Consider the following 13618-nt stretch of genomic DNA (forward strand, 5'->3'; position numbering starts at 1 on the left):
TCTGTGTGCTGTGCAGCCTATTGATATTCGGCTGTGTTTGCAGTGGGGGGTTTTACCCTCCCCCCTTCAGAAATAGCACTATACTACTTTCACTTGGCAACTTAGCCCTTGAAAGGAGGCAAAAGGCCTCTCAAGGATTATTTTTTTTATCCCAGGTCATAGAATCCTGGCTCTTGGTATGTTGAGTCATGTTTGCTTTGTTTCAGTTTGCTTTGTTTAATCAGCCATTTAAAAAAAGAGCAAAGTGCCATTCTAAGGTTGGAGCTGATTTATTTGGTGGAGCATAGAATTGCTGTTGCATAGTTCTTTTTCAGGTTGGCCAGAAGAAAATTCATGAAACGGAGATTGAAATTTGGGTATCTCGTTGTTGGAGTTCCATCGGGATCGCACCAGCACGAGTATACACATAGAGAGTCATTCTCATGGACTTACTTCAGGAATATTCGGACTGTTTGGCTTTCAGATACTAGGTTGCTAATAATAATAATAATAATAATAATAATAATAATAATAATAATAATTTATTTGTACCCCCCCCCCCATCTGGCTGCATTTCCCCAGCCACTCTGGGCGGCTTCCATAGAAACCAAAAATACACTAAAATATCACAGGTTAAAAACTTCCCTGAACAGGGCTGCCTTAAGAAGGCCCTCGGTGCTGGACCTCAGCGTCCGGGCAGAACGATGGGGGTGGAGATGCTAATATGTCATTAGTTTTTCATTGTAGATGTTATTTAAGATTCCATGTATTAGAAGGTGTTGAAATGTCATACATTATTGTTAATGATTTTTTGTAAACTACATACAGAGTTGTTTAGTTTGTTTCAGCTAACAGAAGAGGTTAGAAACAGGAGAATTTGTATGTTGATTCGGTTATAGTTGTTGGATTGAGGTACCACCATGAAATGTTAAGCACCTTGATTGGAAAGATTAAAAAAAAAAAAAAGCAATATCCTATAGACTAGTTAAATTTTGTATTTCCACCATTTTTGATGTGTTCATTTTAATAATACACCATCTAAGCAGGGCTGCTTATTTTGCAATTATTCATTGGAACCATGCAAGCAATTTGGGGGTAGAATTCATGATCCTGATTATCTCAGCATCCACTAATTAATTTTAAACATGAGGAAAATTGGTGTTCCCTAAGACTATGAAGCTGTACAGCCAATGCTAGTGAAAGTTGGAAGGAGGGCTGACAAAGATCCTATTTGAGCGGAGCTTCCGTGGTTGGACACATATCAGATGTAGCTAAAGCAGTTGCTGCCTGTACTATGCAGAATAAGCTAAGACTTTGCAGGTCAGCTGGGACTTGCCAAAAGTTTCATGGAAGAGGTGGGGTTGAGGAAAAGGTGGTGGTGGCAACATAACACAGATTCTGGAAGGAAATTTCAAGACTAGGCGGTAGCAAAGGAGAAAAGGTGCAGGTGAGACATGTGGGTCTCCTAGGGCCATAGAGTTGGAGAAGCAAAGATTAGGGATGAATCAGGATACCAGAATAAAAAGCAAAGAAGGGGGCAAACCATAAGTGGCTTTGAAGGCAAGTTTGAAAAACATACTTTGTGTTAATGAGCTGGGAAATGGCTTTGTGTCTTCAGGGGAATATACACATGGTCACACTGTTGCCCTGTGTAGTAAAGAGGTTCAGAGGATCACTCCCTTATTGGTTCTCTGTGCCTGCTCTGCATTTTAAGAGGAGGAACAACATCACCTCCCTTCCCAACCCTTAAATATAGAAAGCAATTAATTGAGGTGACAAGGGTTAATTGTTTTTGTTCAGAAATGCAACACCTTGCATTTGTTTCTAAGCTGCTTTGTAAAATTGTTATAGCAGTTTCCCTAATCACAAACTACTTTTGCAACCTAGTAGCAAAATGTGAATTGTTTTATTCTTTTAGCTGAACATAGCAAAGAAAATACCTACAAAAGCAGGGGAGCTCATGTTCAGAGTTAAAATATTCATGATTTGTAATAAAGTGGCCCCAATGCATATTGGTATAAACTGGGTTGGGGAACCCCAGGCTTTGGGGTAAAACAGACTCCTTTTGAGATTCTCCCCTGACTGCGCCCACTTCCCAGGCCACTCTCCCTTTCACCAGCCATGCTGTACACCTTCCTGGAGTGTTTTTGCCATGCTGGAATGTGCCGTTAAAGTGGAGACAATGCCTGTTGCTTGCCTGGATGGAGAGCAGTGGTTAGAGCATATGTGTGTAGAATCTACTGACTTCTGTGTAACAGGAATGCAGCCTCCTGTACAAAACAAAGACTCGCGAGTGTTTCTCTGCTACATTTGCCTCTGTTCATGCTGACTTTTTCTTGTCTCTGGTCACAACTCCTCTTTGAACCTCTGGCTCCATCTCCCACTAGCCTGGTACCCTCAGCAGGTTTCCCACATGGGAATGAAACTCTCTGACTGAAAAAGGTCAGAAATATCCAATGTTTTTATAAAAATGTGTAATAGCATGCTTGTTCAGTTTTGTGTGTTTATATACATTTCTCCCTCTGGGTTGGAGGAATATAGTCATGACATACAAAATTGATGGATGTCAGACTGACTGGCTTTACTTGTGCAATTTCCACTTTTATAGCAGTTTATTACATTTGGTGCTGTGCTCTTCCTCCACCAAGCTCCAACAGCATACATGGGACTTCATGGGGAATATACCATCCACACTCTGATTGTGCTTCAGATATGAAATTATATTGGCTGCCTTCAGGCCATTCACTGGCCGCTTTGACAATTGAAATCCCCATCCAGGGAAAGCTTTATCTGGGGTCAGCTACTTAAGCAACAGTTGGAGCGTGTAGCAACTTGCATGACTGCATCCAACATGAAACCCAGAGTTCTGGGGTGAAAGCAGAGATGAGATTAGAGCTGCCAACGGAAGTAGAGCCTAGTGCTTGCTGTCACCCAAAATTGCTCATAAAAGGAAGCAGGAATCTTGTCTGTTCCACCACCCTCACTGGAGTGGTTCAACAGCTCTTGTACATCAGTCACTGCAGGGTTGTGCATTTGTATGCATGCAGCATGGCTCCAGCATAAGAGGAGAATGAATGCTTAAGAGTTCCTCTGCCAGGAGGTGGAGTGACACTGTGTAGAACTGTGTTGTAAACTCCTTGAGAATGGAGCCTCCATCCAATTTCTGCCCAAGGACATTTGCTGAAGTTGTGCACTTTGTCTCTAATCTCTGGCTAGCAGAGAGACCACCTGGGAGGCCATGCTGGGCAGAAGCCAGTTGAGTTAAAGGCTTCCATAGAAAATTACACAGTTTGGCCAAGCTTACCATCCATTTCTTTGTTTCTAGTAGCTGGTGAGGTTTCAGTTTCTTGCTTCTTGCTTCCCAGGTATTTTGGCCCAGTTTGGACAAAACAGTGAAGCATAATTCAGCAGTGCATGGAAGAACCTGTTTGGGCATTGAGGTTAAGCATTCCCCTTCTGGCACATGCCACAGAAGGTGACTGGAAACACCTGCTTGAGTTAACCCCAGTTCAGATGAGACAACCCTAAACTACAATTTGACAACTCCAAACTACAGTTTGGGCAGATCCACACTACATTTAAAAAACATACAATGTATATTTAAAGAACATTTCTTCCTCCAAAGAGTCCTAGGAAATGTAGTTCTCTCCCACTCCACAGAGAGACAATTACCAGCATTCTTAACAGGCTACAGTTCCCAGGATTCCTTGTGAAGGGGGAGGAATCCTGTGCATTGGGTGTGCATTGAATATATGATGTAGATCTGTCAGAGGTGGGGAACTTGTGGCTCTCCTGATCTTGCTGGACTCCAACTGCCCTCAGGCCCAGCAATCATGTCCCAAGGTGAGGAATCAGCATCAGCATCTTGACTTAAGTCACTGCTTAAATCAGCTGCAAAATGTCCTTGTTGGATGTGATGGCACCATGGCAACGAAGCTTGTGTTAAACCTGGAAGTGGGTGTTTCCAGTCTCTTCATTCTCATGGTCATGAATGAGGAAATGAAGCATGGAAGCTCAGGGCTCTTCCAGACTTATAATCCGAAACTATGACATGGTGCACAGGTTCCCCACCACCAGTGGTGTAGCGTGGGTTGTCTGCAGCCGGGGCAAGGCAAGTAATTTGCACCCCCTAACCTGTGGATTTGCGCACCCGAACCCGACCCCCCAGATGTTGCGCCCGGTGCAGCCGGCCCCCCCTGCACCCCCCACGCTCCGCCACTGCCCACCAGTGGCTCAGCACTAAATCTGAACTGGCCCAATGTCAGATTTTTGAAGAGGATCAGAGCAACAGATTGTGTACATATATGAGTGTGGCAACCACTTCCCTCCAGCCCATGACATCGATGGTGCATCCCAGCCATCCTGTTGATGACTTTTCAAAAAAGGTACATATTTCTAATAGTGTACAATGGTGGGGGTTTTTTAACTACGTGCTGATCAGCAGAATTAAATCAGATATCCAGTGGTGATCCTTTTTCAAGTGACCAAATAGCATGGCTAAAATTATCAAGATTTGTGTTTATAACATTTTGTTTAACTGTGTTCATATGCTTAAAATAATCTAGCAGATATTAACTGCAGTTTTGAGTAAACTATTGAACAAGTTCAGTTCAGTTTTGCAAACAAGAGCAATATGAATGTCAGCAAAACCACACTCAACAGGTTTTGCACATTTTACATTCAGCAGTAAAAGGTGTTCGGAAGCTGGTAACAACAAAGATGGATTTGGAAGAGCTTGTGGTGTTCAGTACAGGGGGTGGGGAACCTCCAACTCTGAGGGCCGAATGCTCCTCCCCAGGTTTCTCTATTTCTTTCTGCCTCTGTAGATGACCATAGTGATGGTTTGTTAATTTAGGTATCATGCCAGTGGACCTGCCCCCTCTTTCTGTGTGCTGCTTCTCACCCCTGTGCAGATTTGAGGAGGGCGCTGGAGCATATAGGGAGAGCAGAGGGAGGGGTGGTTTTGTTGTGTAAGTGCAAATCCTTGCAGAAGCAGAAAGACTTCATTGGATACTGTCTGTGGTTTCTGATCGTTGTTTGCTGCCTGTTCGAGCTGTTTGACAGTGGAATTTGATGCCAAGGAGTGTGGTGGAGTCTCCTTCTTTGGAGGTCTTTAAGCAGAGGCTTGACAACTATATGTCAGGAGTGCTCTGATGGTGTTTCCTGCTTGGCAGGGGGTTGGACTCGATGGCCCTTGTGGTCTCTTCCAACTCTATGATTCTATGTTAAGAAACCATGGTTTTGTAATTCAGAAATCACCACACATTAGTTAAACTTCCTTAACCTTGGTTTGGCATAAACCATAATGACTAAGGAGCTTTGAATCTGGAAGTCCCTCGTGCGATTTGCCATGAGCTCAGTAAGGTAGCATAAGAAAATCACTCTCAACCTCAAGCCTATAATATGGAGATTGGGATGGTATTGGCATACCTTACAGGGTGGTTGTAAGAATTACTGAAATGATGTGTTTGAAGTTTTCTGAACACTTGAAAGCACTTCAGTGATTGCTAAGCACTATTTAATTATGAATTACCCACAGTCATTTTCTGCTTGCAAAGTTACACCCACGTCATGCAGCCAGACTGTAAAGATCAGAATAACTAAGATGATTTCTTTTTGCAGTTTCAAACCTATTACAATTTCAAGATCAGTCAGCTTCTTTGGTATAACTTGTTACGAGTCACTCCAAGAAGCCTCAGGCACATCTTGTTTCTGTGGAGGGGAATGCTATTTGGTATTTATTGGCTAGATGACCAACCAGTCTATATTTTGAGTAAATAATAGAGTAGCCTCTTATTACAGGAAAGTTGTTTAGGATTTCCACAAATACCTAATTTGAGTTCAGAATTACAACAAAATGAAGTCTTGGCTGCCTTGAAATTAAAACAAACAGATGAATCAGTTAAATGAACTCTCCTTAAATTGAAGGCCCTTGGGAAATACGTTTAGGGGAGGGATGTTTACAAGTGCCAGCACCCTCAAGCATCCAAGATGCCATGTCATGAAACACTGGGCTGCAGACACCTTGCAGTCACTGGTCTTCCTGAAGTTGCAGAAGCAGAGTGAGCAGCTCTGCATTCACAGCGCTGGCGGGGCTCCCGGTGGCAGCCACAAATGGCTCTGCAGCAGCAGCGACAGCGATACCTCTTGCTGCAGCCGCCAGCACCCCGCTTTGGCCTTCTTTGCCGTCCCCTGCCACTGCCGCCACCAAGGCACAAAATATGGTGCCTGGACATCGCCACATTCTCGCAAAAGCCCATCTGCCTGTTGCAAAATGCGACTGGCACCGGACTATTTTTGAACACTGCTTCTGAGTAGGCATGGTTAGGATGAGAAAGCAGAATTGCGTATACTTTTATGTGTGTGCAGAATAACTGATGCAACTTCTGCAAATAGTATTTGTGTATTTGTGTATTTGCTTTTCAGTATGCAAATGTGGCCTTTCTGTTAATCAAGGAACAATATTAATGTCTGGAGCACCCGACGAGTGCCACATCTCCCGCATTCTACTGCTGGAGTAAATTGGGCAGATGAAGCTGGGCATAACATTTATTTCATTAGTGCACCGTACTTTGGCATTCTCAAAATGAATGTTTGAGAAGGGCAGCTGCTGTATGGGAGGCAACCTGGCATGTGTGGGTCCTAAAGAATTAGACATGGGTGCTAAAGGGCCATAGCGCTTTGTTCAGCTGATATTCCTAGGTTGATTGGGAGTATGATGACTTCACAGGGAGGTATTCCTATTTCTTGGCAATTAGAAGCCTAACCAAGATCAGTTTGGGTTTCTGAGCAGATACTTTAGCATCTCCTCTCCCCACAGACAAGCTTACATCTGCCATACTGTCTCATCCTGTTCAGATCTGATGCAGACTGTGCAGACTGATGTCATCAGTTATTATTCTTGTGGAATAAGTCTGATGAGAGTGAATATAATGATGAATAGTTAACTAGATAACTTCTTTATTTTTAAAACATGGTGACAGATACAAAGGACCAAGCTTCTTCCTCCATGTCACTCCAACTGTTCCCCAGAACATAATTTGTTGAAGCCTGAGAACTTCCTGTTGGAAGGGGAAATGGTAGAAGCCCACATAATTGCTTAGGTACATGCCTGGGAATCATTGGATCTTGACTGCTTTCACACACTAATACCACATCTTGTAGCGTTATGTACTGAAGTTTTTGTGAAGGATACTGCCCTGATTCTTGCTGTGTATCAAGCATATGTGGCTCAGAGAGCGCGGTCTGCTCTGTTTTTAATGGTTTGGCTTTTCAGGTGGCAGCCGTAAGATATTCCTTTGCTGCCTTTAAGACTTGAAATGGAGAGCTATTCACTTGAGGTTCCTTAGCCTTGCTGTACTCAGACACACCCATCTGTGTGCTGTCCAAGAACAGGTCACAAGTTTATCTGTAATTCAATCTAACAGGGCACACACTTTTCATTATGCTAGTCTTTGATCAAGGCTCCCTCCCCCTCTCTCTTATGTTCCTCCTTCCCCTTAAAAATGACTGCATTAAAAGCTTTGTGCTGAAGCCTGCCGGACAATGGCTCACTATTGCCCTGGCTTCTCTGTGGGCCTCATTCTCCACAAGCCTCCTGCATCCCTTTAAAGATTGCCATTTATGGCATTCATGTTTTTTGTCCACCCGCTTCTTATCGCTTCCCTCCTCCAGTTAAGGCAGATTGTCCTTTTACACAAAGCTCTGTGGAGCAGAGTCTGGGCGTAGCCAGGCCTTTTGTTAGGGGGGACATAAACTCAGTTTGCTATGTATTTTTATTGATTTGGGGGTGGGTCAGCTGCCTCTCCCAGCGCCCCTTGGCTACGCCCATGGCAGAAAGGTTGCCAGATTCTGCTCTATGTTTTCCAAATGTTCTTCTATTTCTAATAGGTAAAGGTAAAGGTACCCCTGCCCGTACGGGCCAGTCTTGCCAGACTCTGGGGTTGGTGCGCCCATCTCACTCAAGAGGCCAGGGGCCAGCGCTGTCCGCAGACACTTCCGGGTCACGTGGCCAGCGTGACATCGCTGCTCTGGCCAGAGCCAGAGCCGCACACGGAAACGCCGTTTACCTTCCCGCTAGTAAGCGGTCCCTATTTATCTACTTGCACCCAGGGGTGCTTTCAAACTGCTAGGTTGGCAGGCGCTGGGACCGAACGACGGGAGCGCACCCCGCCACAGGGATTCGAACCGCCGACCTTTCGATCGGCAAGCCCTAGGCGCTGAGGCTTTTACCCACAGCGCCACCTGCGTCCCTTTCTATTTCTAATAGCAAGGGTCATATCCAGAGTAGCAGTATGCAAACGCTCCCTCAAGTGCAAGGATTTTTGCTTCTGCAACAGAGCATTCCACCCTCTCTGCCCCCCTTGCACCCCTTAAATCTGGGGATGGGGTTGTATGTGAATACACACTCACACACATGCACACAAATGAGATACTGGAGTCAAGATTGGGGTGTGGGGTTAGGAGTTCACAGCTAAGAATTTAAAATTAAATGCTAGCAGGATTGTATTAAAAACCAAAAATTGTGGTGGTGATTCAAGTTATAGTATGAGAGCAAAGAGATAAAAATAAACAAAAAACAAAAAAGTACTGTTGAAAATGGATGGGGAAAAATATTATATAGGTATAATATATAATATATTATATAGGTATATAATATTTTATTTATTCGGGGGGAGGGGCATGGAAAGAGTAGAGACTTTAAAAGTTAAAACGAGGTGTTGAAATAAAAAACCCCATAAAAGAATAAAAAGTGATGATAATAATAGAAAGCAAGGGGGGAAATGAAAAAATAAGAATAAATGATTTTTAAAAGAACAAAAAAATTAACAACAATAGTTTGGCTCACAGGCAGTTTTGGCTCCACTGCAGGGCGCATGAGGCCTGGACTGAGGCGGCAGTCTGAGGAAGTGGCCTCTGCTCGTTCACGCCTCCTTAATGGGCGCCATTTTAATTTTTTTTAATGTTTTTTAGATTTAGTTGTGCTCTTCCTCACAGCCTCCCTGGTTCTCCTGGTCTCCTCTTTCCTTTTTCCTTGGTGGCTGCAGTGGTAGTGGCTGTGGTTGTGGTGGCAGCGGTTGGTGAGTGATTGGGGCTCTGCTGTGGGTTTTTTGTTCAGCTCCGGAGGCCTCTGAGCTTTGTTGGGTTGTTGATGGGACGATCTCAGTCCTGGTGGGCCGAGATCATCGGAAGGGACGACACCCTCCACATGGCCTCCTCGGTTTTTGCATTGGGCACCCCTGGCTCCCCCTTGTTTGTGGCAGCGGTGGAGGTGGTGGTGGCATGGGGAACCAGTCAGACTGCACAGTTGATGAATCCCTAGGAGCTCATTGCAGCCATGGCTCTTGACATCTTCACTACAGAAATATAATTTAAAAGTCCATGGGCACTTAGCAAATATTGAGGATTTTCACAATACAAAATTTATAGGGGCATCAAATTCAGACCAAAAAGAATGTATTGCCGGACATGCCCGTTATCAGATGCCTTCGAGCAATGATGCTGACCCAGCAAAAGTTTGACACACGGGACTGAAAATATTCAAAGTTAACAAAGGTCAGAGTCTCTGTGTAAGGAATACATACATACTTGGATGTTAACATGTATTCATTTCAAATCTTGTTCTCTGAACATTTTTTGGGTTATATGTTGAGATAATCATGGCATGTTTGCCACACTTAGTACCCATGATATTTATTAAACCACCAAGGTTTGGTGATATTGCATTAATATGTACCACCCAGAGGAGCCAGTCATAGGAACCAGGGGGTGGGGAAGAAGTTCCACCTTCTTGGCACATATGCATGTGGCACATGCTCTTGCAAATACACTGAGCATTTATGCACATCTTTTGTTTACACTAATATTTCATGGGTCCACCTTAAAAATGTAATGAAGTAGTCTTCATATTGTTAGTAAGATCGTTGTTCAAAAGAGTGACATTTAGATGAAGATGTCAGTTCCTCCCAAATATACTACAGTACAGTATCAAGAATAACTATATCTACAAAGGCATCAGTGGCACTTTCTCACATGCTGTGTATGGAAAGTCAGGTGTTACAAGTTGCCCTTTCTAGGCGAGTCCCACTTACCAGCTTATGATTTGGCAGTTATGAAGTTTGGACAGGTGTGGGAACTGGACTGGATTTTGAAATAATTGTCAGTGCAGAAGAGTTTCTATTTAAAGGATTTAACTGTCAGGCAGATAGTTCTAAATACATCAGTGTCTGCATTCAAACATATCAAACTGAGGCAGACGTGGGTGTTCCAAAACAAAGTCCATCAAACTGCTGCTTGTATGCAAACCTCACTGAAATGCAGAACTACTGCACTCCTAAACATGCAAAATGTTTGATCATCTGATACCTAGTTTTATTCTGTAAGGCAGGCTTCCTCAAACTCAGCCCTCCAGATGTTTTGAGACTACAGTTCTCAGCATCCCTGACCACTGGGCCTGCTAGCTAGGGATCATGGGAGTTGTAGGCCAAAAACATCTGGAGGGCCGAGGTTGAGGAAGACTGCTGTAAGATATAGCGAGTCATGAGACTTGTCTGATTTGAGCCAATTTTGGAAACATTTTCCACCTCTCTCTACCTCTCCACCCCCCCCCCCCCCAGTATTATACCACAGTGTTCCTGTACATCTGGTGTGCTGAACCTTTGGCCCTTCAGATGCTGTGAAACTACAACTCCCATCAGCCCCAGCAAGCACAGGGATAGTGGGATTATCTATTGACGTCTTAAACATTGGAGACCTGCTGATGATCGTAATTTCCCAACTTGGTCAATCTTTAGAGTACACGTGTATTTCACCTTAAATTGGTCGGACAGTATTAAGATAAAAATATTTGAAAGTTCAAATGACTCTTGAAACAGTTAGAAAGATGTGCAATATATTAGCTAATCAAAAACATATTTGATCCATTTCCACATACAAAACTTACTCGGGGGGGGGGGATCATAGAATCACAGAATCTTAGAGTTGGAAGGGACCCAGGGGTCATCTAGTCCAACCCCCTGCAATGCAGGAATCTCAGCTAAAGCATCCATCACAGGTGGCCATCCAGCCTCTGCTTGAGAGCATCCAAGGAAGGAGAGTCCACCACCTCTTGTGGGAGTCTGTTCCACTGCCAAACAGCTCCTACTGGCAGAAAGTTTTTCCAAATGTTTAGTTGGAATCTTGTTTCTTGTGACTTGAAGCCATTGAAGTCCCACCCTCCAGAGCAGGAGAAAACAAGCATGCTCCCTGCTCCATGTGACAGCCCTTCAGAAACCACATATCGGGAACCCTTTTTCTGTTTGTTACAAACTATGAGTCCCATCAGCCTCTGTTTGAGGATGATGGAAGCTGTAGTCCACAATATCTGGCAAGCACCATGTTGCCTAGAACTGCTTTAGATATCATGGGCCTTGAAACATTTGTTAAAGCTGGGTCTTCATTCCTTGAAATGGGGAGGAGGGCACCTCAGGCTCTAGGGGCCAAACACAGTGCTCTGGTTCTCTATCTGGCCCTTGGGACTGTCTCCTTAAACCACACCCTGCTTCCGCACATACACACACACGGTCTTTTTCATAGAATTGCAGATTTGGAAGGGACCCCAAGGATCATCTAGTCCAACCCCCTGCAATGCAAGAATCTCGGAAATCTGGCACCTGGCTGGTTTCTAGCACTGCTCAGAAATAGCCTGGAGTACAGTGAAATGTGGCCTTTGGACTGAAAAAGGTCTCCCCATTCCTGCCTTAAAACATGTGTGTTATATTTTTCTGTGACTTCCATAAGAAAGGTCTTATTAGGGTGGGTGAGATTTATGGCATATGGCTCCTCAGGGGTAGAGTTTTACACAAGAAGGCCTGACTCTGATTATGCAGACTTCCATAGAATGGCTTCATCCACATGCTTCTGATTACACTGCACTTCGGCAAGGAGTGATAAAAGGCGAGAGGAAAGATAACGAGGCACAATTGATGGGTGGAGTGGGGTGGGAGCCCATGGGGTCATGAAGGACAGATAATGGTTCAGGGCTTAGGAGCACCCCCCCCCCCAAATTGCTGGTTCTATTCAAGGCTGTCTTGGACTCCTGAGGCACCTGCTGTTAAGAAAAAAATGTCCAACGTCGGCTTATTTAAAGGGAAGATGGATCATGTGCTTTACTGGTGTGAGTTCTGGTGGATCTGTCAGCAGGTTGTCTTCATTGATTTGACCTTCGCTTTCAAGGTATATCAGCTGGTGTGCAGTGCTAGATGGCTGTTGCTTCTCTCTCAGTGATTTATTTTGTTTGTGTTGGATTTTGAGCACAGGGAAGAGCATGCTCCACAGAATATCGGATGCTGTGCATATTTGAGTGCTGTGACACACTTCAGGGACATTGGCTTCTCTGCTGTTCGTCCTTTGCCTTTACGTCCTCCTTGTGGCAGGGATCGCTTTGCAGGTTCCTGGGCAGTGGTGTGAGCAGCCCTGTGCGCTTGCAAGGCCCCCACCTAGAGACTGTAGCAAAAAATAGCATGCACAGAGGGGAGGAGACTCCAGGAAGTGGCACGTTCTCCGGATTCTCTGTTGCCCGTTGCAGCACTGAAGGACGAAAATAACCTCCCCCGTAATTATCACTGAGATACCAGTTACCATTTCAAAGAAAAGAGTCGCATTCATTTTGTTTGGCAGCAAGGGTGTTAACACAGATGAAAATACACAAGCAAATCGGTGTGCTGCGGAAGATGAAATGCTTCCCTTGTCAGTTCTCAAACACAATTAAATCCATCCAGTTCAACACCAGTGCCTTGATGTCCGCTTGTTTCTTTGACCAAGGTATGGGAATGCACTATTTTTAACGGTGAGTTTCTTTGCTTCCAAATGCTTGCCTAGTTACTGCTCTAGTGGCTTATTTATGTCCATAGTAGTTTGGTACTGTGAGTTGTAGTTATTAACAGAGCATCCTTCTGTTTAGCCTTGCAGCTTCATGTTCCCCCACCTCTTTGAGATAATAAAATAGGTTGAAGGCTTGTCCACAAAGGAAAAGCAAGTTGCCTTTTGGATTAATTTTAATTGAAAAGCTAAGATCTGCTGATATCTTAACTTTCAGTTGTAGCACTGCAGTAAATTTTCTTTTTTTTAAATTGGTCCAATTCATTTTAGGGGGGGGAGCCCTGTCAGTTTCACCTACACCGGGAAGGGAAATCGTGTTGTGGACCAATCAGAGATATTAATGTTGGGTTTAACTGGAGAACGTGGGGACGGGAATGTGAGGGAATGCTGATTTTTATAGATGGATTTGGGAATTGCGCCTGCTTGTAAGCCAGCACAAATCCCAGTGCTGCAAGGTGATGCCCAAAGGGACCATTGATAGATTTGTTGCTTAAAGTGAAGCTTTTAAGAGAAGGTTCCACGCCCCATGAATTACAAAATCTGTACTGAACAATAGGCAGCTGGAGAAAACCATGAGAAGCTCCTGCAAGATGTTAATGACCAGTTTCAATACCAGAAAAGTTTTAAGCCAACAAGCCTTGGGGCGTTGTCCTCCAGGTTCACTTGAGAGGTTCCTGGGTCTTATTTCTTGGTGAGATCATAATAATGTTTTGATATTCTGTTGGTGGTCGTCCCCGTCCCCCCAACTTTCCCTTCAAGATGCTGTATAAAATAGGCACTC

At 44.2% G+C, this 13618-nt stretch overlaps 1 protein-coding gene across 6 annotated transcripts in view; it reads left to right on the top strand.

Moving 5' to 3' along the window:
* The window catches only part of PPP2R2A (protein phosphatase 2 regulatory subunit Balpha), a 63094-nt gene that overhangs the window by 23264 nt on the left and 26212 nt on the right, over window positions 1–13618 (top strand). Inside the window, exon 1 of one of the 6 annotated variants that reach the window (XM_083713641.1) lies at window positions 12639–12780. The exons of 4 other annotated variants lie outside the window; for them this stretch is intronic. In XM_083713641.1, the coding sequence (XP_083569767.1) occupies window positions 12654–12780 (127 nt within the window). In that variant the 5' untranslated portion in view covers window positions 12639–12653. Of the gene's footprint in view, window positions 1–12638; window positions 12806–13618 lie in introns of those variants that run through there. One more of the 6 variants, XM_083713644.1, reaches the window with a different exon arrangement.

This window comes from Podarcis gaigeae, assembly GCF_964106915.1.
Source record: "Podarcis gaigeae genome assembly, chromosome: 15".
NCBI lineage: Eukaryota > Metazoa > Chordata > Lepidosauria > Squamata > Lacertidae > Podarcis > Podarcis gaigeae.